This window comes from Hyperolius riggenbachi, chromosome 3, assembly GCF_040937935.1.
Source record: "Hyperolius riggenbachi isolate aHypRig1 chromosome 3, aHypRig1.pri, whole genome shotgun sequence".
NCBI classification, from domain to species: Eukaryota; Metazoa; Chordata; class Amphibia; order Anura; family Hyperoliidae; genus Hyperolius; species Hyperolius riggenbachi.
This window is the reverse complement of record NC_090648.1, coordinates 73,957,341-73,981,071: the sequence shown is the minus strand read 5'-3', so window position 1 is coordinate 73,981,071 and position 23,731 is coordinate 73,957,341. Positions and strand designations below refer to the sequence as shown.

General features: G+C 42.8%; 1 protein-coding gene across 2 annotated transcripts in view; it reads left to right on the top strand.

Moving 5' to 3' along the window:
- The window catches only part of LOC137562738 (3',5'-cyclic-AMP phosphodiesterase 4B-like), an 810,374-nt gene that overhangs the window by 559,369 nt on the left and 227,274 nt on the right, over positions 1 to 23,731 (top strand). For both annotated transcript variants that reach the window (XM_068274387.1, XM_068274386.1), the window contains one exon: positions 12,194 to 12,423. In XM_068274387.1, coding sequence (XP_068130488.1) covers positions 12,194 to 12,423 — 230 coding nt within the window. The remainder of the gene's footprint in view (positions 1 to 12,193; positions 12,424 to 23,731) is intronic.

Here is a 23,731-nt window from a genome sequence, read left to right as displayed (position 1 = left end):
CTTCCAAATCGCGTGCTCGTAAGACGTTGCTGGACATTGCATTTGGGAAGCCACGTGGCAAACAGGCAGCCATGACCGACAAGGCCCAGCACCGCTCTGAGGAGGGTGCCGACTCCGAGCAAGCAGACCAGGACTTAGTCCCCCAATCCTCTGCTAAAAGGTTAGCTGAAGATACCGAACTATATCGCACTATTAAGAAGCTTTTGTAAAGCAGAGCTGGCGGCTGCAGTAAAAGACTTATCAGCTCAGATCCAAGATATCGGCAAACGAGTATCTGACCTGGGACACAAATGTGACAGCATAACAGATGCCCTGGCAGATGACAAACGCCATATAGAAGCGCACACTGACCGGATTGACGCTGTTGAGCTAAGAATGGAGGATTTTGAAAACAGGGCCCGCCGCTCTAATCTCCGCATCAGAGGCCTCCCGGAGTCGGTGATTGACCTCAAACCTGCTGCTCAAAACCTGTTTGCTGCCCTACTCCCGCAGGTGGATGTCTTCCAGTTCAGGATGGACCGCATCCACCAGGTGCTGGCAAAACCGCGCAACCCTAATCTCCGAATAATCACAACCATTACTGACCCACTAGGGAGATTCCATATTATACAAGGAGAACTCCACTCCAAAGAAATAATATTAGTAAACGGCTATGCGCCTCCAGACCAGGCCCTCCAAACAATTCAAAGTTAAGGGAAACAACATTAAAGCAGTACTCTGCAATGCCAGGTCCATAAACAACAAAACAGCAGTTATTCATGATCTAATAGAGGCTTCAGATCTAGCTTTAATTACAGAGACATGGTTGGATCAGAACTCAGGACCCACTCTCGCAGCTGTGGTACCAGACAATTACTCAGTTTTACACTGTGAAAGGCAAAACCACAAGGGCAGGGGATTAGCTCTGTGCTTCAAATCCAGTTTGAATATTAAACCCCTTGCTGTAGCCCCCACCCACTCTTTTGAATGTCTAGCAGCTCAGCTCTCAGCTGGAAAAAAAATAAACATACTGCTTGTCTACCGACCCCCTGACGCTGGCTCAGCTTTTCTCAAGGAAATAGCAGAACTTGTATCTTGCATAACACTGAAACACCCTAGGTGGATAATTCTTGGAGACTTTAACGCATGGGTCGATACACACTCTTCCCAATTTGGAACTAAGCTACTTCTCTCCATGAATGAACTGGGCTTCTCTCAAGCCGTCAACCTCCCTACCCACAAAAAAGGACACACTTTGGACCTAATTTTCCATTCAGAACTCCTAATATCCAATGTGGAAATTGATCCAGTAGTTTGGTCAGACCACCACACTGTCCACTTCTCCTTTACAGCACCGGCTACAAAACACCAAGTGAAAGAACTAATAAAATATCGTTCCTTGAAAGGTTTGACACCCCAACACCTTCAGAACAGCCTCAATCTAGGTGGACTGACAGATCACAACTTAGGCCTTGAATCCATGGTCCTTAAATATAACCACGATGTCTCAGCCGCTTTTGACGCCATAGCTCCCTTAAAGATTAAACGTTCCGCACCATTACATCACGCTCGCTGGTTTGACAACTCTATAAAGGAACTAAAGAAACAGGGACGCAGACTGGAACGAAGGTGGCGCAAACATCAGTCTCCTGATGACAAACTTTCCCTAATTGCTCACCTGAAAAATTATCAAACGATGATTAACAAAAAGAAGTCCTTATTCCTGTCTCACGAAATTGCAAATGCAGCCAACAGACCTGCCCAACTCTTCCGCACGGTTGACAGTCTCTGCAATCCATCTTGTAGGAAATCCAGCATCAGACCTTCACAGGAACTGTGCGAGAAATTTGCCCACTTCTTCTCAGACAAAGTCTCCTCCATACGATCTGTCATTCAATTCACAGCCCCAGAAACCCATGCAGAGCCATATAACAGGTGCAAAAATAGCCTACCACCATGGTCTGATTTTAAGGTAATCACTGAAAAAGACATCTTGGATATCCTCTCAAACCTTCGCCAGACCACCTGCGATCTGGACCCTGGCCCCACTAAGTTCATGTTGAAATGCCCTGAACTATTTACACCGGCATTCCACAAAATAGTCAACGGCTCCTTACAAGAAGGGTGGTTTCACTCTACTCTGAAAGAAGCAATTGTCAGGCCTCTACTCAAGAAACCATCCTTAGACCCAGATGCTCTAAACAGCTACAGACCTGTCTCAAACCTCCCCTTTCTGGGAAAAGTTATTGAAAAGGCTGTCTACCTCCAACTTGAAGCCAGGCTCTCCAGAAACAACATCCTTGACCCTCTTCAATCTGGTTTCAGGAAATATTACAGCTGTGAAACAGCCCTCACCCAGATTTGCAATGATCTGCTCATTGCAAGAGACAAGGGTCAATGTTCCATCCTGATTTTGCTCGACCTCTCAGCGGCTTTTGACACAGTCGACCATGAAATCTTACTCAACAGGCTACAAGAGTACTGTGGCATAGATGGCATTGTTCTCCGGTGGTTCAACTCCTTCCTGGCTGGCAGAACACAAAGGGTAGCCTTAGGGCCCTTCCTCTCCAACCCTGTACCACTAAAATACGATGTACCTCAGGGCGCAATATTATCCCCTTTACTGTTCACCATATACATGCTGCCACTTGGAAAAATCATACAAAAACATGGCCTGACATATCATTGCTATGCTGATGACACCCAGCTATATTTGTCATTCAAACCTGATGTCACAGACCCTACTCCACAAATAAACGCATGCTTAGCTGAGCTTCAGGAGTGGATGAATAATAATTGGCTAAAACTTAATGCTGACAAAACTGAGGTTCTTGTTATCGAGGGCCAGGGCTCAACAGCAAAGCAGCTCCAGTCTCAACCAACACCGCTAAGGATAGGGAGCTCAGACCTGAACAACTCAGACTGTGTGCACAGCCTGGGAGTACTGATTGATGGGAAATTAAGCTTCAGGAATCAAATCTCAGCTGTTGTGAAACATTCCTTCTTTCACCTAAGGAATATTGCAAGGATTAAACACCTAATTCCTTCAGAGGATCTTCCAACCCTAGTTCATGCCTTCGTCACATCAAGGTTAGACTACTGCAACGTCCTCTACACAGGCCTGCATAAGAAAGACTTACGCCGCCTGCAATTAGTACAGAATGCCGCCGCAAGGCTGTTAACGAGCCAACCCCGCCATTGCCACATAACACCAACCCTGAGCTCACTCCACTGGCTACCGATAAAATGGAGAATTCTGTTTAAGATTGGCTTACTGACATTCAAATCCTTGCACAATCTGGGCCCTGGATACCTGAAGGACTTGTTGCAACTACATCACACCCCCCACAATCTTAGATCAAAAGGACGTAACACCTTGGTCACCCCCAGAGTCCACCTCAAAACCTTTGGAGACAGAGCCTTTTGTCATGCTGCCCCTACACTTTGGAACTCCCTGCCACACCCAATCAGGACAGCCCCATCCCTGGAAGTATTTAAGTCTAAACTGAAAACCTACCTTTTCAGTCTGGCATTCATGAACATCTGACTATCTCCTCTGTAACACAACCCAGCCTGAAACCCTGTATTAATCTGAGACACAGCTATGCGCTTTGAGTCCAATGGGAGAAAAGCGCTTTACAAATGTTATTGTATTGTATTGTAAGATATCCACACTAAAATTCTCTCACTACCTAACTTGCCTATCATATGGGCAGGGGATTTCAACCTAACTCTTAATGATGCCTTACATAAATCTTTGCCCTCCCCTGACAGGCTCTCCAAGCATAATCGCCAAACTTTAAGCCAATTTTTACAAGATTTAGCTGTTTCAGACACATGGAGATAACTATATGGTCCAAAAAGAGGTTATACATTTTACTCAACCCCTCATAACACATACACTAAAATTGACCACATTCTGTTCTCCACTAACCTGATCCCTTCTCTTCACTACACAAGACACATTCCTCTGAGTTGGTCTGATCATGATATGATCCTGACCTCATTTGATTGGTCTAACCTTCTACCTGTTCCTCCATAATGGCGCCTTAACGATTCCTTACTAATAAATCCAACTACTAAACTCCAAATCTTTGATGAAACGACACATTACTTTGCATCCAATAATACAGATAATATCTCCCCAATGGCCCTTTTGGCTAGCTCATAAGCAGGGATGGTCGTAGTCAGCCAACTTCGCTACGCTGGAAATACGCGTAGCTTTACGCAATTACGATTCGCCAAACTACGGCTTCGAAAACAAATATTCGCTTCGTATGCATTTCGTAGAATACGCGTTAAAATACGCAATTACGCGTAGAGCGAAGCGTAGTGTATGCGGATACTTATGCCCGTATGCAGAAAATTATACGCATTAATTTCTTTAGAAATTCATATACTGGGAACCCTTCTATGCGTACATTCCCCTTTCCAATGCGTAAATTTGTATGCATACAATCGCATGCGGAAAATTAGACGCGAGTAACGCATTCGTAGTTCACTACGCAATACACATGTTAACTACGCATAGTGAGCGTAAGCTACGTGTACCGGTACTTCGCTACGCGTAAATTCGTAAGGGTAGGTTTAAAACTTCGCCTATGAACTACGATGCGTAGATGCGAACTACGATGCGTAAATTCACACTGGCGTAGTTTCTGCTCATCCCTGCTCATAAGGCTGTGCTTCGAGGGAAAATTATGCAAATCACTGGGAAACAAAAAAGGGACAAATCCCAAAAATATAATGATCTTACCTATAGACTCCACAGACTTACTATTCATAATCAACAACACCCCTCTAGATATATCTCCAGACAAATATATGACATTAAAATTCAACTTGACTTCATTCTGGCTCAACAGATGGAAAAAGCTTTGGTATGGACAGGTGCTAAATACTATAAAAAAGCAAACAAGCCTGATACCTGGTTAGCCAGACGATTACTGGTGAAAGAAAAATCCAATGCCTCATTCCACATCCGTGTGAGTCCAAATGAGCTAACAAGTCATCCAGAAAAGGTCCACCGAGCCTTCCTCCAATATTACACCAACCTCTACAAATCTAATGGTCCTGCTGATACCACCTCCCTTCAACAGTTCCTAGTAGTTCCTACAGCCCCTAAAACTCTCTAAACTTTATACAGAATTCCTAAAAGTCCTTAATAACCCGATCACAGAAGAGGAAGTGACAGTATGTATTAAAAAATAAAAAATTGGTAAAGCACCAGGCCCTGGTTGCTTTTCAGCCCTATATTATAAAAACATTTCTCACTTGCTCACACCTTATTTAACTAAATGTTTTAATCATATTAGAGCCAATCACCAACCCCCTCCTGAATTCATGGAATCTAAAATATTACTTATCCCCAAACCAGCTAGAGACCACACCAATGTCAAAAACTTTTGCCCAATTTTCCTATTAAATTTTGACTACAAACTCCTCACTGCCATTCTAGTAGCTCGTCTTAATACATTCTTACCTGCTCTAATTATCAGGGATCAAGTTGGGTTTATCCCATTTCGTCAAGCTTCAGATAACATTAGACGGAATTTTCTCCTCATTCAGCATGCCAACTTATCCAAAAACACCTCTTACTCTGCTTACAATCGATATCGAAAAAAACTTTTGACACACTTGAATGATCCTATATGTTTAAAGCTATTGAGAACGCTGGTATTACAGGCCCCTACCTTAACATTATTAAATCACTCTATTCCCACCAACTCGCCTCTATTAAAATTGCTGGTTCTGTCCCTTCTCAATTTCCCATATTTAGGGGAACTAGGCAAGGTTGTCCTCTGTCCCCGGCCCTATTTGCTCTCTCTATTGAGCCACTGGCAGAAAGTGTAAGGAAACACCCACAGATCCATGGATACCCAACAGTAAAGCTTGAACCTAAACTTACATTATTCACGGATGATGTCCTTCTTACACTCACCAATCCTTTGACTTTAATCCCTCATCTCCTTACTTTACTTTAACATTTTGGTGGCTTTTCTGGATTGCAAGTCAATGTAACCAAAACCGAAATAATGTTTTGTAGCACACCCACATCTCAAGGTCTCTCCATAGCACACAAATTTAATTTCCAAATTCGTGACCAATATATGCAATACCTAGGTATACAGCTCACCAACAACTATCATACCTTATATAAATGGAACTACATCCCCAAATTGCTAAACTCAAACAAGACATGATAGATTGGGATGTGTTCCTTCTATATCCTGGTCTGGCAGAATCAGTGCCGTTAAAATGACTCTTCTACCTCGTATTACATACTTTTTTAGAGTACTCCCCATTGCAGTTAAAACAGCTGATGTCCTTTCTCTCCAAAGAGCAAACTTTAACTTTATCTGGCAAAACAAGAAACCGCAAATTAATAAAACTACAATGATGTGGTACAAGGTCAATGGTGACCTATCAGTTCCTAATTTGCTTAAGTACTACAAGGCTTCTCAGCTGGCACAGCTGCCTCTTATCTATGCTGGATTCCATTCTCCAGCCTGGGTACACATAGAAAACGAGATGTTAAATCCATACACTTTTGGAGCCCTTGTCTGGTCACGTAAACCCATACCTAAAATTGTGGTTGACTCGCCTGCTACTACCCATACTCTCCAGGTCTGGCGAAAATCTCGCTTCAAATTCAAATTACAATCCTCCCCCTCAGTCCTTTACGAGTTTTTGGGAAACCCAGACTTTATAGCCGGATTGGAACCTCGGGCCTTCCTCTGGTGGCAATCGAAAAATATTACCAACTTGAGCTCAGTTTTAGAGCAAAGACAACTTCCCACCTTACAAAATTGGATCACTAAAATTCAACCTCCTCGTACAGAGACTCTCCGATGTAATCAATTATACCATTACCTTACTACTCTTACCAATTCCAACACAGAAATCATTATTTCCTCATTTGAATGTTTCTGTCAATCTGATCCACTAGCTAAAGGAATGGTCTCTTTCCTTTATTATGAACACTGCACTGGAGGACACCCAGTTTCCATTCCGAGCTGACTAGGAGTCTGATTTAGGCAGTCCCTTTGATAATGAAGATTGTCGCTCCTCATTAGAAACCCTATCAAAAGGGAGCTTACTATATTCTAATATGGAAGTATCTCTCTGGTTACTGCACAAAACATAACTAGTCCCTCAAAACTATCTAAGATATACCCTACCTATCCTGAGATCTGTTTCAGGGGTTGTTCTCTTTCTGGGTCAATGTTCCATCTCTGGTGGGAATGCCCGAAAGTTTCCACGATTTGGACCAAAATAACTAATACTATATCCAGAATCACTCAATATTCACTCACATCTGACCCCAAAATTCTATTACTAGGTCATCAGCCTGATAACATGAAACATTTAACTCATAAATTGGTTGAATATATTGCTGCCTCTGTGAAATTATATATTGCTACCCAGTGGAAACAATTAGACCTGCACTACCCCACTGTCCTGACCAAAATAGACCAAAAAATGATATTTGAACGCATTAATGTAAGAGTCCTAGATAATATGTAGCACATCGAAAAAGTCTGGAAACCTTGGGCTGAATACAGAGGGAACACTACTATGACTGAACTAATGAATGTATAAACTATTTGCTAACTTTTTATTATTTAAAGGATGTTAACCTATAACATATACCCTCCTTTACTAGCTGTCATGATGGAGGAAACCTTTGCTGCACTCTATATATACTCTGACTGTAGTCTATAATGTGACACCTACCGTTCTCTTTCCTTATTGCTGATGAAGACATGTTGTTGTTGTTGTTGTTGTTATTGATTTTTGTTCATGCTGAGATATACTGTGTTATCTTACGGTTGTGTAATATCATTGATCTGCCTCCTTGGAGGCCAATTCATCTCCTACTGTTGTTTTGCATATGTATGTTTAACAACAACAACAACAACAACAAATAACATTTGTAAAGCGCTTTTCTCCCGTGGGACTCAAAGCGCATAAGCATGGCTCCGACCATCGTGGTACAGAGGAAGAATTTTATAAATCTGGAAATGCCAGGCTAAACAGGTGGCTTTTCAGTCTGGATTTGAATAGCTCCAGGGATGGTGCTGTCTTTACAGGGTGTGGTAGGGAGTTCCAAAGAGTAGGGGCAGCATGACAGAAGGCTCTGTCTCCAGATTTTTTGAGGTGCACTCTGGGAGTGACCAAGTTTATAGAACTTGCTGATCTGAGGTTGTGAGAGGTGTGGTGCAGCTTCAGCAAGTCCTTCATGTATCCAGGGCCCAGATTGTGCAGGGATTTGAATGTCAGCAGTCCAATCTTGAAGAGTATTCTCCATTCTACTGGTAGCCAGTGCAGTGAGCGAAGGATCGGTGTAATGTGACAGTGGCGAGGCTGGTTTGTTAGCAATCTGGCAGCAGCATTCTGCACTAATTGCAGGCGACGCAGGTCCTTTTTGGGGAGGCCAGCATAAAGGGCATTGCAGTAGTCCAGCCGTGATGTGATGAAGGCGTGGACTAGGGTTTGAAGATCCTCTGGGGGAATCAGATGTTTAATCTTTGCAATGTTCTTCAGATGAAAGAAGGAAGATTTAACTACAGATGAAATTTGGTTTCTGAAACTCAATTCCCCATCGATTAGTACGCCAAGGCTGCGCACAAGGTTGGAGCTGTTTATGTCTGAATTCCCAATCCTGATTGGTGTTGCTTTAGGATAGAGCTGTTTTGATGGCGAGCACTGGCTTTGGACAACCAGGACCTCAGTTTTGTCAGCATTCAGTTTCAACCAGTTATCATTCATCCATGCCTGAAGCTCAGCTAAGCAAGAGTTTATTTTTGGGGTAGGGTCTGTTCCACCAGGTTTGAAGGACAGGTATAGCTGTGTGTCATCGGCGTAGCAGTGGTACGTCAGGCCATGTCGTTGGATAAGTGTACCGATTGGCAACATGTAGATTGCAAACAGCAGAGGGGATAGGATTGATCCTTGTGGCACTCCGAATTGTAGAGGTGCAGGTTTGGACATTATAGGTCCTAGGGATACTCTCTGTGTTCTGTCAGTCAGGAATGATCTGAACCACTGGAGGACTGATCCACTGATGCCACAGTACTCCTGCAGTCTGTTAAGCAGGATTTTATGGTCAACTGTATCAAAAGCAGCTGAGAGATCCAACAGGATTAGGATGGAGCATTCCCCTCTGTCCCTTGCCATGAGCAGATCGTTGCAGACTTGGATGAGGGCTGTTTCACAGCTGTGGTGTTTCTTAAAGCCAGATTGTAGAGGGTCCAGGATGTTGTTTACTGACAGCCTGGTTTCAAGTTGCAGATAGACAGCCTTTTCAATAACTTTACCTAAGAAGGGGAGGTTGGAGACAGGTCTGTAGCTGCTCATAGCATCTGGATCCATGGAAGGTTTTTTAAGAAGGGGCTTGATGATTCCTTCTTTTAGAGAGGTAGGAAACCTCCCTGCTTGCAGAGAACAATTTACTATTTTGTCAATAAAGCTCCCTTTGAACCCTAAAATACAGAGTGTAGTTTGTAAACTGCAAATCTGACAGAATGCTGCAATGTTATACATAAGATGCTATATAACTGAAAATAAGAATATGAGACTCTTTTCTTTGCTGCTAATGTTCTATTAATTATCCGTACTACACATACAATTCATTATATCTTAAGTAGTTGTTTTTTTTATGCTTCAGTGTCACTTTAAAGAGAACCTGAGCTGAAGCCCGGGTACAAAATCACATACTTAAAAAGTGGGAAGCCTCTGGATCCTAATAAGTCTTCTCTCACTGTCCTTTGGTCCCCCAGCTGCCGCTCGCGGACCCTCCAGCTGATTGGGCCGCATTCCTGTTTTAACAAGAGCGTGGCCACGCCTGTGCACTTGGCGTCCCACAGGCAAAAGCAGTACCCCAAATTACGGGGTCAAGGGAAAAATTAAGTAATCAGTAGGGAAATGTATTCAATACATCGAAATTACCTAGGGCACGGTGAGCTGTCTTTCAGCTTCTCCTTGCACCCAAATTATTGCGTGGGCTGCCTTGTTGGTGTTTGAATTTGGCAATGTGAGGTTCGGAACCCACACAGCTGCATTCAGCACCATTTTAGCATCGGACAGCGGGATGCGGTGAGTTTCATTTATCTCTGATACTTCCTGATTCCAAAAGTATCAGAGCTAATTGAAACTCACACCGTCCTGCTGTCCAGTGCTGGAATGGTGCTGAATGCGGCAGTTCAGGTTCTGAAACATGTGATCCTAGAGTTCAAATGTACTCCTATTGGCTTGTAGCACAATGGATAGCCAGTAGGCTGCCTGTTGTGCCTGGCAGTCTAGAATCATCTGAGTCATAGGAAAAGATATACTGTACACATCAATACTGCACATGCCTGTTTACAATTGAATGTTCCTAAAATTACCGTTCCATTTCAATTTGCGAACAGATAAGATCTTGTAAAAACTCAAGGCACAAATGTGTCCTAGTCCTGTGCAGGCACACAATGGCAGAGACTAGTGTGCTTTTATCTGTGCAGAAACTCTTTGATAAGCCGAGATCAGATTAATCAGATTTAAGTGCTGGTGCAGAGCCTGTTCCATGTCACTTCCTGCACAAAAGACGTCAATAGATAGACAATAAAATCTTTGCTGAAAACTTTGTCCATAACATCTGAGCCATAGGATGATGCAAGCCAGGATCAGCAGCAGCCACTCCAGCACAACCTGTTTTTAAAGTGAATGTGTGTCAAGCTTACTACAGGGTCCAGTCCACTAGGGGTGAGGTAGCCTTCTATGCAGCTTGATCACCCTCCCTAGGTGCACATTTTAAAGGGAACCAGAAGCAAGATGTATATAGAGGCTGCCATATATATTTCCTTGGACCTAAACTCAGAACTTGATCTCAGTTCTAAAAGATGAGCAACAGCATAATACCCTTTACAGAAAAAAACCTTTCTTTGTTACAGCTGATACAAATCTTGCAATAAATCTGCAGGTTGTATAATTCCTGCTTTTATAGAAGCAAACAAAGTTTTAACATTCTGTGTAAAAAATGAGCTCTCTGCCGTGGCAGTCAGCTGTCACATCTAAAGGATCAAATTACAGCTTGTGCTAAGCCACAGATTAGAGGGAATTAGGCTAAGCTCTCTCTCTCTCTGGTGAAAAGTATCAGCAGAGGATCAGCAGGACAGCCAGGCAACTGGCTGTTGTTTAAAAGGAAATATAGCATCCTCCATATCCCTTTGACTTCAGATTATTTTTAAGAAACAAGTGTAGCATGTCTTTTTACTGGGTAGTACTTCCTGGTATAGGAGCACTATTGTAACCAGATCCACCCAACCTTACTAGTAGACAACTAGCCTCTAAATTTCAGCAGAAACTGGGTTGGGCCTCTTATCTTTGGGCGGCTGAACGACACGCTTGTCAGGCAGCTAGTAATGCGCGTTACTGTAGCAACGGTCACGCTACTAATCTGCGGAACTCGCGGTATTTGCAGGCTGAAGTTAAACCTAGAACACACAATGTAGCTTTCCGTCAGATCAACGGATCGATCCGATAAATTGCAACCGGTCAGATCCCATTCGATAACTAGATTGATTTTGGGTAGTTATCAAAAGGGATGTGAAACGATTCTTTGGTCAATTGGAAAAGGAAAAAAATATCGATTTGAAACTTCGTTTTTATGATCAAATTGGAATGTAAAACCTTCTTAAACCGTTCTGTTAATGGGAACAATGATAATTGCCTTCCAATTAGTTTTGATCCTGCAAATTGCATCAAAAGATTGAATCTGAAGGAAAAATGTTTTCAACATTAATGGGCACCTTAATTGCGTGTTCATGAGCCCTTTCTTTCACTGCGCAAGTGCTGCTCGAAATTCACACCTGCGCAATTCAGAATTGCTGTGTGCCACTTAGAGTGACTTCCAGGAGGTGGGGGAGCAGCGAAGATTAGGGAATGGGCGGTGTGTGTACAAGCTGTGCCCGGACAGCTCTACAAAAGGTATTTAAGCCCACCATGGGCTTCATATAATAGATTTTACCCTTTTCAGGAATTGGGAAGAGACAAGAGTTAGGGAATTACTAAGTTACATTCAGAAAAGAGCACGGCTTGTCCAGAGGCTGGAAGGGGAATGTCCTATGGAATGTTCTGTGTTACATTATATGCAAGTAAATCATGCCTGAATAGTATGGTGGAACAACTTCATCTTGTGTGTAATATTCATGTCTCTTTTTTTCTTCACTTTCAGCTAAAACCAAAAGATGAAACGGGAAGGTACAGCCGATCTTACACCTCGTCCAGCACCCTGGGTTCAGATCTCCGCAGGGGGCGAAGACGACCCTCTTCCACCTTGCAGGTGCCCCCCTGGAGACCTGGTGAGAGGGCACGCTCCCCCGACTATGACAGCATGCAGAGACCTACCACCCTCCCTCTCCGTATCCCCCCTCGGATCTCCATAACGCACGCAGATTCCGACAGGTAGGAGATCGCAACTCATTTTCTATGCATAATGAATTGTTAACTATGACTGTTGCATTATATTGAACATTTAAATCAAGATTGCAAATCCTTATCTCTTGCATGAAGTCCTTGAATTCTCCCTGCCAGTGCTGGTCATGTGACCCAGTGCTTGAATTTGATCATGTGATCTTTGGTAAAAGTGGAAATAAACGATCATACAAAAGCACCAACTCATTGGTCTGTGCTGGACATCTTAACTGCCAAACCTCAAGTTCTCAGGGACAGAGAAGATGTAGACATTTGTGTCCCGGCATTAGTAATGGAAAAATTGCCATGTGCAGTGATGAATCAGGGCCAAAGTCTGAATGGATGAGAGACACAACAAGGTCTAAATTGGTGGGCTTGGTGGTGCAGTACTACATGTTGATTAAAGGGGAAGTATATAGCATTACTAAATTATGTGAAACACTAATAGGGGTACTAGAATGGGGGGAGCACCATAGCAGGGCCACTCTGATGAGGGAGGGATATAAATAGCACGAACTATGAGGCCGGTTTTACACTTGAGGTTTGCAGTGCCACCACCACATCGCACTGCACAAACTGGCCTGCATATGACCCTGCACCACCAGGATTCCCATCGGTTCGTGCATGCACGACGTGCCGTACTGCGCTCCCGTGATTTACACTTACTGCGTCGGCCACTGACTTTCATTGTTGCATAATTTATTTGTGTATTAAGCACGGATCATGCGGCAACATGCTGCAGACTTTACATCGGGAATGAAACAGTTTGGATACTTCTGGCGCACCACATCACACTGCGTTAAAGAGACACTGAAGAGAAAAAAAATTATGATATGATTTATATGTGTAGTACAGCTAAGAAGTAAAACATTAGGAGCAGAGACATAAGTCATATATTGTTTCCACCGGTACAGGAAGTGTTAAGAGACTCCAGTTGTTATCTATGCAAAAGAGCCACTGGTCTCTCTGACTTTCAAAGACTTTCTGGAGCTTATTATCTAAAGTGTTTGGCACTGTATTTTTTTTTCTGCAGAGGAAAGTTCAAAAGTTCACTAGCCTGCTCTGTAAAATCATTTAGAATGCTGAGTAGTGAGTAAACTGCAAATATTAGAGAATGATGCAATGTTATAAAAACACTATATAACTGAAAATAAGAACGGTTTAAATAAGGACAACAACTTTTTATATTGGTATGAGGTTGATGATATTTGAACTTTCTCAGCCATTCTAGCTGAACTTGTGAACTAAGAATTTACGATACCTCTGGGTCAATCCTAATTCCAGGTCTGTGAGCATGGAGTAAACAAGGATCCTTATCTTAGCTAACAACCCCTAACCCCATTTAGATGGTCTGTTTGAATTAAGGCATCTTAATGACATGTATTTTTGCTTGAAAAAAATATCTGTTTTCCCTTTTGATGTTGCATGTATATAGCTGTCTGTACCACCAGCCTGCAAACTAACAGGATATAAACCCGACGAAGGCTGCAAGGCCGAAAGCTTGCTTATTTTTATTCATTTTTAGTTAGCCAATAAATGGTATCATCCTGATTTAAAACTTCTTGCTAAAAATAACAAATACTAATGTTTTAGTAATTATCTTTACTAAACAACCAATTAATTATATCATATATTTTTTTTCGCTTCCGTGTCTCTTTAAATGTGCAAGTCACCAAAGACTTGCATCGCCCTTATGGCGGGGAAGCCCAATACGGGGGGGATGCAGTGCACAAGTGTTAAAAGGGCCTCTAGGAAGCCTTTTGAAGAGCACAATCTAATGAAGAGGCAACATGTCAAATAATGGATGATATGTTTCTTTGTTAAATCATACCTCATATTCTAACTAAGTTGTTTATTCAAATAAATAATAATGAGGTTTGGCTTCTAAATTATTGTAATGCAGTCAGCAGATGAAGGCATAACGGCCTTCGGGCCTCCTCCTTAGTGATGAATTTGATGTACTTGCTGTAAAGAAACCAACATGAAGGGGGGGCACGACTGGAAGAAAGAACAACATTCATTGCCAACCAAATAAGCTCCTAATTGCAAAACTGCACTGCCTAGAGCCAAACTCAGTCACACAAAGGGCCAAAATCTAAAACACCAGCATACGCTGTGGGCCAAACTGTTTATTAAGATTTAACATTTATTGAACACTCTCAAGCTGAAATATGAGTTTGAAGAGAGAGCAACAACCTTTTCCCTTAATAAACTAAATAAGAATAAACCAATGCTTTTTCAACAATAGCATCAAGCAAAATAATAATATGCCAACACTGCTGCATAATATTTGGCTGTAGCTTTCCTAACCATTTCCTGTTGCGAATGCAATCTTTTTTTTTTCTTTTTCTTTTTTTTTCTTTATTCTTGTACAATTTGATGTTTTCTTGAAGGGTATATTTGGCATACTTAGCTCTTCGTTTGGGGTCAAAATGTTATGTGTATTCAGAGTTCTCCCCAGAATTTTTTTTCCAGATGGTGGCATGAAAAAGTAGCCGGGGGAGGCATGAAGAAGTAGCCGGGGGGGGGGGGGGGGGGGGGGGGGGCGATGAGAGAATGCACAACTCGGCTTACAGCAGAGAAGGAAGTGAGCCGATGACAGCTGGGTGCTCACCAAAACTAGCCGGGTGGAGCACCCGGCTAAAAGAGCCTGGGGAGAACACTAATATTGTACTCGGTCACTGCTGATACTGCCTCTGAACATAAAATACAATGGTTCTTCAGAAAAAAACAGCCGTTATTTTATTAATTGAGGAAACGTTTTAATTTTATTGTTTTAGACACACTGAGCCCAATCCAATTCACCTTTCCTCCAAAGTTTTCTCCAAGGAGATAATTTTTTATCTTCTGTTTAAAATAGCTTTTCAGCACTCTGCAACTAAAAAAGAACCAAAAAGTAGGTGAAAAGGTGCTGCCAAAATTATCCTAGGTATATTCTTGCTTGCTGGTACTTTAAAAGGCATATTATTGATAATATGTGAAAATATAACATAGGAGAAAACTTAGGAGAAAAAGTTAATTGGATCGGGCGCACTGCATCCTCTAATTATTTGTCCACATAATCACCTCCTTTTTCATCCATTTATCATATGTTTTTACAAGGTTTTTAATCCCTTTGTTGTAGTAGTATCCCACACCTCACCTATGAGTGTAAGGGATAAGTGGGGGGGCTCCATGTTAATGCTGCTGAACAAACTGCTACTGGTGTTCTGCAGTCACGTGACAAATGGTTCAGGGAGAGAAGAGTTTAACCTAGCAGATGCAAGTTACATTACAAAGAAAGAATACCTTGCGTGGCAGATAAAAGCAAATGGTTGTTACTTTCTGGATGACTCTTGTACATACTGGAACGGACCTATATTCACTTCTAAATTGTAATACTTTGGTATCAACTTTTCTCTTTTTGTACATTTTGGGACTGTTAAACCCAGCTGTGAAACGCTGAAATAGAAACGCTGGCAGAATGTCACTTGGCAGGTCGCAAAATAAAAGTGCATTGCGGGAGATGTATTTTATGGGCAAAGTGCACTTTAAATGAGCATGGACCATAGTTGAGACAATCATGTGCTTTTGAAGTTGTTGCAGGCCACATAAAATAACGAGGTGGGCCAGATTAACCCTGCAGACCTTGAGTTTGACAACTGTGGCCTAAAGCCTCTTACACTTGCTAGATTTGCTGATTGAATTGTTCTCCGCCGTTTCAACCGAGAATATAGCATGTGTGCAGTCGCCCCTTAATGTCATTTAACAAATTGTCACTGTGGATCACAAATAACAAACAAGTGCTTTCACAGTTGTTACAGTGTACCTGAGACAATAAAGTAAACGGATTTATATGTATCTGGGGCTTTTTCCAGACTCCTGTAGTCCATCTGCTCCCTCACCACCCTCCCATTCCCCTCCGTTGTGCCACTGATAGCCCTGCTAAAGTCCCCAATGAGATAGTCAGGGACTACTGTGCATGTTCGCTTCTGGCTGCCGCACCTCCTGATCATGTTATTGCGACTCGTAGTGTTCTGCGCATGTTGTAGCTGCGCTTGCTTAGAATGGTCCTGGCTATGGGAGCATGATTGGGGGGGGGGTGCACGCGGCTGGGAACATGCATGCGCAGTAGCGTGCAGCCTGGCTGGATCATGGACTCCACAGCAGAGCAATGGAGGGCACTAACGGACAACAGGGAGTTGAGGGCACTAACGGACCCAGGTAAGTATAAGTCCTTTACCTTTCATTATCTCAGGTTTACTTTAAGGGCAACCTTAAATGGTGTGTATGAGGCTTAAAGGGAACCTGAAATGAGGGGGATATGGCAAAAATTTTTATTTTATTTTAAAGACAATGCAGATCAATGCTCAGCAGGACAGCCAGGTAACTGGCATTGTTTAAAAGGAAATAAATATAGCAGCCTCCGTATCCCTTTCACTTCAGATCCCCTTTAATAGAAAGACGCTGATGATGATTAGCATACACCGCGGCAGGCGTGTCAGATGTGATAGCCGACTCGGAAATAGTTTCCAGGTAGATTTATCAGTAACTGCGATGCACATGTGCGTACTCCGGAGAATAGCGCGCAGCGTCCCTTTAACAGCGGGAAACCTGTCGGCGGCATCACACACAGGAGTCGTAAGCAGATGGGACACTTCCATTTCATCTCAAAATCCATTTAAGGGCTTAGTTAATGTTTATTAAAATTTCATTACATGAAAATGTTTAGCGTAATATTTAGCATCTAAGCCTTGTGTGAAATGCAGAATTCTCTGGGCGCTCACAAAGATGACTAATGGGCACTAAATGTGCAAAAACCGCTGCGAATATTGCTAATGAGTGAAGGTTTGCACTTCCTCCTCTTTAAAAACCTGCTAATTGCTGTAGTTGTTAATGATGGCAAAAACATATCACTCCGGCTCCGCAAATGTTCATAAACGAGGGCGCTCACTGGGTACAGACGTATTGCTGTGTCCTGGACTGAGGTCAGCTGTACATTTGAGGTATGGGCTGTTTTTGTGCAGAATGCTTCAGCGGAGCAGCCTGATCAATAATGCAGATACATTCCATTATTGATCCTGTTCTGTTTTAGAGAGATGCCTTCATTGGGGCGGTGCTGCATTTGTCAGAGACACAGGTGACATCTCTGTTAACAGCCAGCTGCCCCATACAGGGAGATTCTACCGCTAGACATCATGCAAAAGCAGAGCTTTCACTCATTGCTCAGTATTGCCAGATTTCTGGAAAGGCTACAGAGGCCTGCGCCTCGGGCGGCAGCTTGCCAAGGGGCGGCTTGACATGGAAGAGGGTTTGCTGCGTATGGAAGAGGAGGATGCAAATGGAATATAGGGGTTGCTAGTAGGGACAAGGGAGCAATAAATAGAAATAGGGAGCTGCTGCCCTTGGGATATGTATAGAACTGAGGGGGAATGCTATACATGAATGGAATAGGGAACTGCAAAAGGAATAGGAGAGGGATGTTGCACATAGAAGGGGAGCTGCAAGAAAGTTGGCCTTGGGGCAGAAAAAGTATAAATCCGGCCTTGTTTCTCAGTGCTCTTTCACTACTCAGGGGTGGCTCTCTGTCCCAGCAGACGTAACAGAGTTGTCAAGGTGTCCTTAACTAGAGCCTTCCTCTCTCTTGCTCGAGTTAAAGTGGACCCCCGCTGTAAATTCCAAAATGAAAAAGTTACAGAATGACATCCACAAGGTTCTTAGGGCTTTAACAATTGTCAAGGGGAAACCTCCACCAAATCTTACCTAAAAAGCCAGGTGGCTAGCAAGTGTGGGCCAATGCCACTATCTTGCCTAGGGCTCCATTTCACCTTAACCTCCCTAGCGGTGTGCCCAACACAGTGTCGGGCAAGCCGCCGCAGGCGATCGCATGGCCTCAGGAGGATTTTTTTAAATAAAATTTGTGCCATTTTCTTCAGCTAGCACTAGGCTAGCTATGTGTGCCCCCCAAGTGCCTCCGCTCTCCCCCCGATCCCAGCCGCAATACATACCCCCCAGGGATCCCGCGATGGCGCAGCCTCCCGATCAGCTCCAGGCTTCGCTATGGGGAGGATCGGGACTGCGCATGATGTCATGACGTCATGTCCGATCGTCGCCATAGCAACGACTGAAGCTAAATGGGAAGCTGCGGCTCTCGCGGGATCGCGGCTGGGTAAATATTACTGGCGGCGATTGGGGGGAGCAGATAGGTGCCGGGAGACTTGGGGGCCACAGGTATCTAGCCTAGTGCTAGCTACGAAGATTAAAACAGTTTTATTACAAAAATCCCTCCCGCGGATGCAGCCTCATAAACTGCGTACCGCCAGGGAGGTTAAAGGAATACCAAGGTCAAAATAAGCTAATGAGATAACCAATTATCCTTTTTTGATATGCCACAGTTTTATTTTATATAGTTAAATCTACTTTTTAAAATGTTACTTGTTCATTGTCTCTGCTCAATTACACAATCATTGAAGTATGCCAGAGCTAAAATCTATGAATTATTGACCATTTTTTTATCTCTTACCTACTCTCAGAAGCCATTTTCTGCCAGGAAAGAGTTTTATGGCTGTTTTATGGCTGTAATTTTTTATCAGTGAGGCTGGTTTACATTGGGCACTTTACCGCGATCGCGGTTGCATGCGTGATCGCGATTCGGCAGCCCAAATCTTGCAATTTGCTGTGATTCAGCGCGGTTTGCACTTGTGATTCCCGTTCAGTAGATCGAGAAGCACAGCGCAATCACCCCCTCTATTACTTGCATTCCTGATGTTTAACTCTGTCAAGCAGAGAAAGAAAAAAAGGGACACAGCATAGTTATTTGGTGTGCCTGACTCTGTACATACACATGTCTATCTCATCATGTCACATGTCACCTCTGTACTTGCTGCATCTGGTAGAATATATCATCATCTGAAGTCCCAGGGATGTTGATATGCGTCTATTGCGATGAATGGCTGCCACTCGCTGCTGCACAGGTATTCATTGCCGCCCTTTAGAAGGGGGATCAATGAATGTGAACGCAGTTCCCACTCATTAAACTAAGCCCCCGTGTCAATGATCGCCGGCATCTATGAGATGCCTGCGTCATTATATCTTCTTTAATAACACGTCCACACATTACTTCCTATTTGCGTTCTTATAGTACGCGAATAGGAAATATTGTGCAAAGACACCTTTTTGGCTAAATAGTAAAATTACACCTAAATACATTTATTTTAATAAAAATACCCACACTTACATTTAAAATGAACTCCTTCCCTCCCACAAAACACATTTTGCATAAAAAAAGACAGAAAAAAATACATAAATAGTTACTGTAAGGACTGAACTTTTTTAATATGTATGTCCAGACACTGTTACTGTTACTTTTTAAAATATGGGTTTGTAATTAGTGATTGATGCAAAATTGAAAAAATGCTCCTTTTTTTCCAAATAAAATACAGTCTCCATACATTGTACTAGGGAAATATTTAAAAAGTTACAATAACTGGAACAAATGGGTAAATAAAATGTGTAACTTTTATCCACAATAGAATGTTTTATTTTAAAACTATAATGGTCCTAAAACTAGAAGAGAAATAGTGATTTTTTTCTCCATTTTTTTTTCTCCTTATTCCCCTAAACACGCATTTAGAATGAAATAATTCTTAGCATAATTTACCACCCAAAGAAAGCCTAATTGGTGGCAAAAAAACCCCAAAACAAGATATAGATCGTTTTGTCGTTATGAGTAGTGATAAAGTTATAGGAATGAGCGCTGACTGGTGAAAATTGCTCTGGTCCATAAAGGGAAAAACCCCTCAGTGGTCAAGTCATTAATCCATCACTGACTATGGTGCCTATTGCCTGGCTTTCATGCTGGTCCTCTGCCTCTAATACTTTCATCCACTGACCCAGTGTAACGATTGTGGAACTTTCCCTGTGATCAGCGCACAACGCGTGCGCTGACACGGCGGAAATCCTCCACAAGCGTATAATTTGCAGGCACCCAGCAAAAGGTGCTACGCACCCGTAGAGGGAAAATTCCTGTCGGCAGATGGCGCTGGGGAGTGCAGAGGAACCAATCCTCTGTACCTCCACAAATGCCAGACAGGAATTGTACGAAATGCAGAACGCAATCGCAAGAGAGGCGATTGCGAATGAGAATGAGCAAAGGGACAGGTTGTATGTGTGTGCGCCAATCCAGTCGCCACCCCGCGACCGCACACACACAACAGCAGATATGAAATAGGAACGCGATCGCGAAAGGTGCGATCGCCAGACAAGACACAAGGCAGATCAGGACAGAATACGAGGTTAGCAAAGGCACAGCAAATAATACAATGAGGAGATACGGAAAATAACAAACGCTAGCTAACCGCGAACACCGCACTCATTCGCAACAGTGCACGCGGTTATGCGCGGTCTCCACGTGATAAGCACAATAGAGACAAGCACGCCTAACTAACCATTAACAGACAAACATGAAACAGAGGACGCAAGCGCTTGCTTAGCGGTTACCTCACCGAGCCTCCAGCAAGCGTAGCAGACAGACACACGAAAACAGGGACAAGCGAGAGATAGGATCCACAGCACTAGCGAAAAGTGGCTAGCGCGATCCAAGTACAGAGTAGCAGAACAGAAGGATCCCCAGCACTAGCGAAAAGTGGCTAGCGCGATCCCAGAAGACAGAACAGAAGGATCCCCAGCGCTAGCGAAAAGTAGCTAATGCGATCCCAGGAGACAGAACAGAAGGATCCCCAGCGCTAGCGAAAAGTAGCTAGCGCGATCCCAGGAGACAGAACAGAAGAGATAGCTGGTAGCAACCGCTGCACCAGCTATACTCCAAGAACAGAGATCAGAACCATTTCCTGTCGACCACCATAGGGACAGGACAATGGCAAACAGGCAAGACAAGACAGAACAGGCAATACAGATAATACAATCCTAACTGCACTAGGGAAATCTGCCTAGCGCAGATTCAGGAATTACTCTAAGCTGATGTTCAAACAGAGAGCAAGGCTGACACCCCACCAGGAGTGTTACATAGGACGAAATCCTTATGAACAGTGAAGCATTGTGGGAAAGACATAGTACTTATAGTACACGCCTCCAATGAATGTGGCCAGGCAATTTGCATGACAACGTATGCAAATTCCTCTGCAAGCACAAGCTGCAAAACTGACAGAAGCTCTTCTTTCCAGAGTCCTGCAGCATGAAAACCTACACAATGGTCAAAAGGCTGGCTGCTTGCACAGGCAGCTGAGCAAATCATCACACCCAGCCATCACTGGTTTAGGAGCACAGCTCTCCCCCGATGTAGGGGTACCTTTTGTTTAAGTGAGGGCACTAGTCATGGAATACATGTGCAGCACTGATCAGGCTGTACCTTTAATGCACTGTGCAAAGACTTCTGTAAAATTAAAGCTGTACTTTAAACAATTCAATATAATACAATAGTATTAATGTAATAACAGCTGGAGGAACAATCGAAGGAAAACAACAATGAATATTCCTGCTGTGTTTCTTGTAATTATTTCTGTTGGGATTTTAGTTTCCAGCGAGGAGAGAGGGAAGTAAGAATTACAATGTACCTTTCAGTGCAGCTAAAGGAAATGCTTCAACAAAGTACTGACGTGAAGATGTGAGGATAGAAATATGATAGCTGCACTTGCTTCGTTTGTTTTGTAAGATTGCAAGCTCTGTGGCCAACATCTTGATTGTGGTCTTACCGGTTAGAGAGTCATGTTAGTGACCTGTCCAGAGGTGAAGCTAAGATCAGGATGGCAACCCTCGTGCTTGCTTGTTTAAAAAGGTTAGCAATGTTTCGATGATATCTTACTCCTGAGAGGTTATCTAAGATCCACTCAGGTACATCAGACCTTTGTTGGAGAGGTTGTAACAATAAAGGTAGTTTAGAACATATATTTTGGTCTTGTCCTTTAATTACACCCCTATGGTCTGGGATCCAGGGTCTTATATCCTCTACCACTGGTGTCACAATACCACTCAACCCTCTTTACAGGTTACAGGGTAAGCCCCTCCCGGATGTGAACAGATACACCAATCGCCGTATTACTCATATTTTCACAGCTACCATCTTCTAGGTTATTCTTAAAATTAACTGGACTAGATCTATGGAGCAACTCACTGCTTCACTATGGGGCACAGAAAATAACCTCCATAAAGTTTGGGAATCTTCGCCTTATTCGTCACCTACTTACCAACCCCCCCGAATCACCAACTATCCTCCCATGGACCACATATGGGGTTCCATGAGAATCTCGTGACACCAACCAAACAATGCCTCATACTCTCCTAACTATTACTTGGCCCTGTTCTTTCATACTTATCTTCCTTCTAACTGATGTTGGTTGTATCTACATCCTTCTCTGTATAGCTCAAGCTATACCTCAAATTGACAACCTTCATACCAATACTTTCTCTTCCCTCTTTCTTTTCTTCTCTTTCTTCTTTCCATGGTCTATCCTTAAAGGATACCACAACTGACATGTGGCATAATGAGATAAACATGGGTATGTACAGTGCCTAGCACACAAATAACTATGCTGTGTTCCTTTTTTTCTTTCTCTGCCTGAAATAGGTAAATATCAGGTATGTAAGTGGCTGACTCAGTCCTGACACAGACAGGAAGTGACTACAGTGTGACCCTCACTGATAAGAAATTCCCCCTTTTTTTATCTCTTTCTTGCTCTCGGAAGCCATTTTCTGCTAGGAAAGTGTTTTATAGTTGGAATTTCTTATCAGTGAAGGTCACACTGTAGTCACTTCCTGTCTGAGTCAGGACTGAGTCAGCCACTTACATACCTGATATTTACCTCTTTCAGGCAGAGAAAGAAAAAAAGGAACACAGCATAGTTATTTGTGTGCTAGGCTATGTACATACCCATGTTTATCTCATTATGCCACATGTCAGTTGTGGTATCCTCTAATGATATGGTCCATACTTTGGACCAATTAACTAGACTTTAAAACATAGGTTTTCCATTTTATATATTTTCTACTCATGTTTGAGATGACAAAGAACAATTGACTATACTATGATCTTCGTATTTGAGTCTCATCTGGTTTCCAAGATCATTTCTACAGTTCTGCCTATTAATCCATCTTTTATGTTCTATGCCTATTGGAATATTTCTGACAAACCCATTGTTTGTCATCTTTAGCTATTGTTTTGGGATGTTTGTTCCCTATTCTTATATCACTTTGTACTGCTAGCTTATTTCACTGATTGTATTTTGACTCTGTTTGATGTATTGCTAGAGTGAATTTGGAAAACCAATAAAAATGAGTATAACAAAACAAAGAAAAAAAAAAAAAA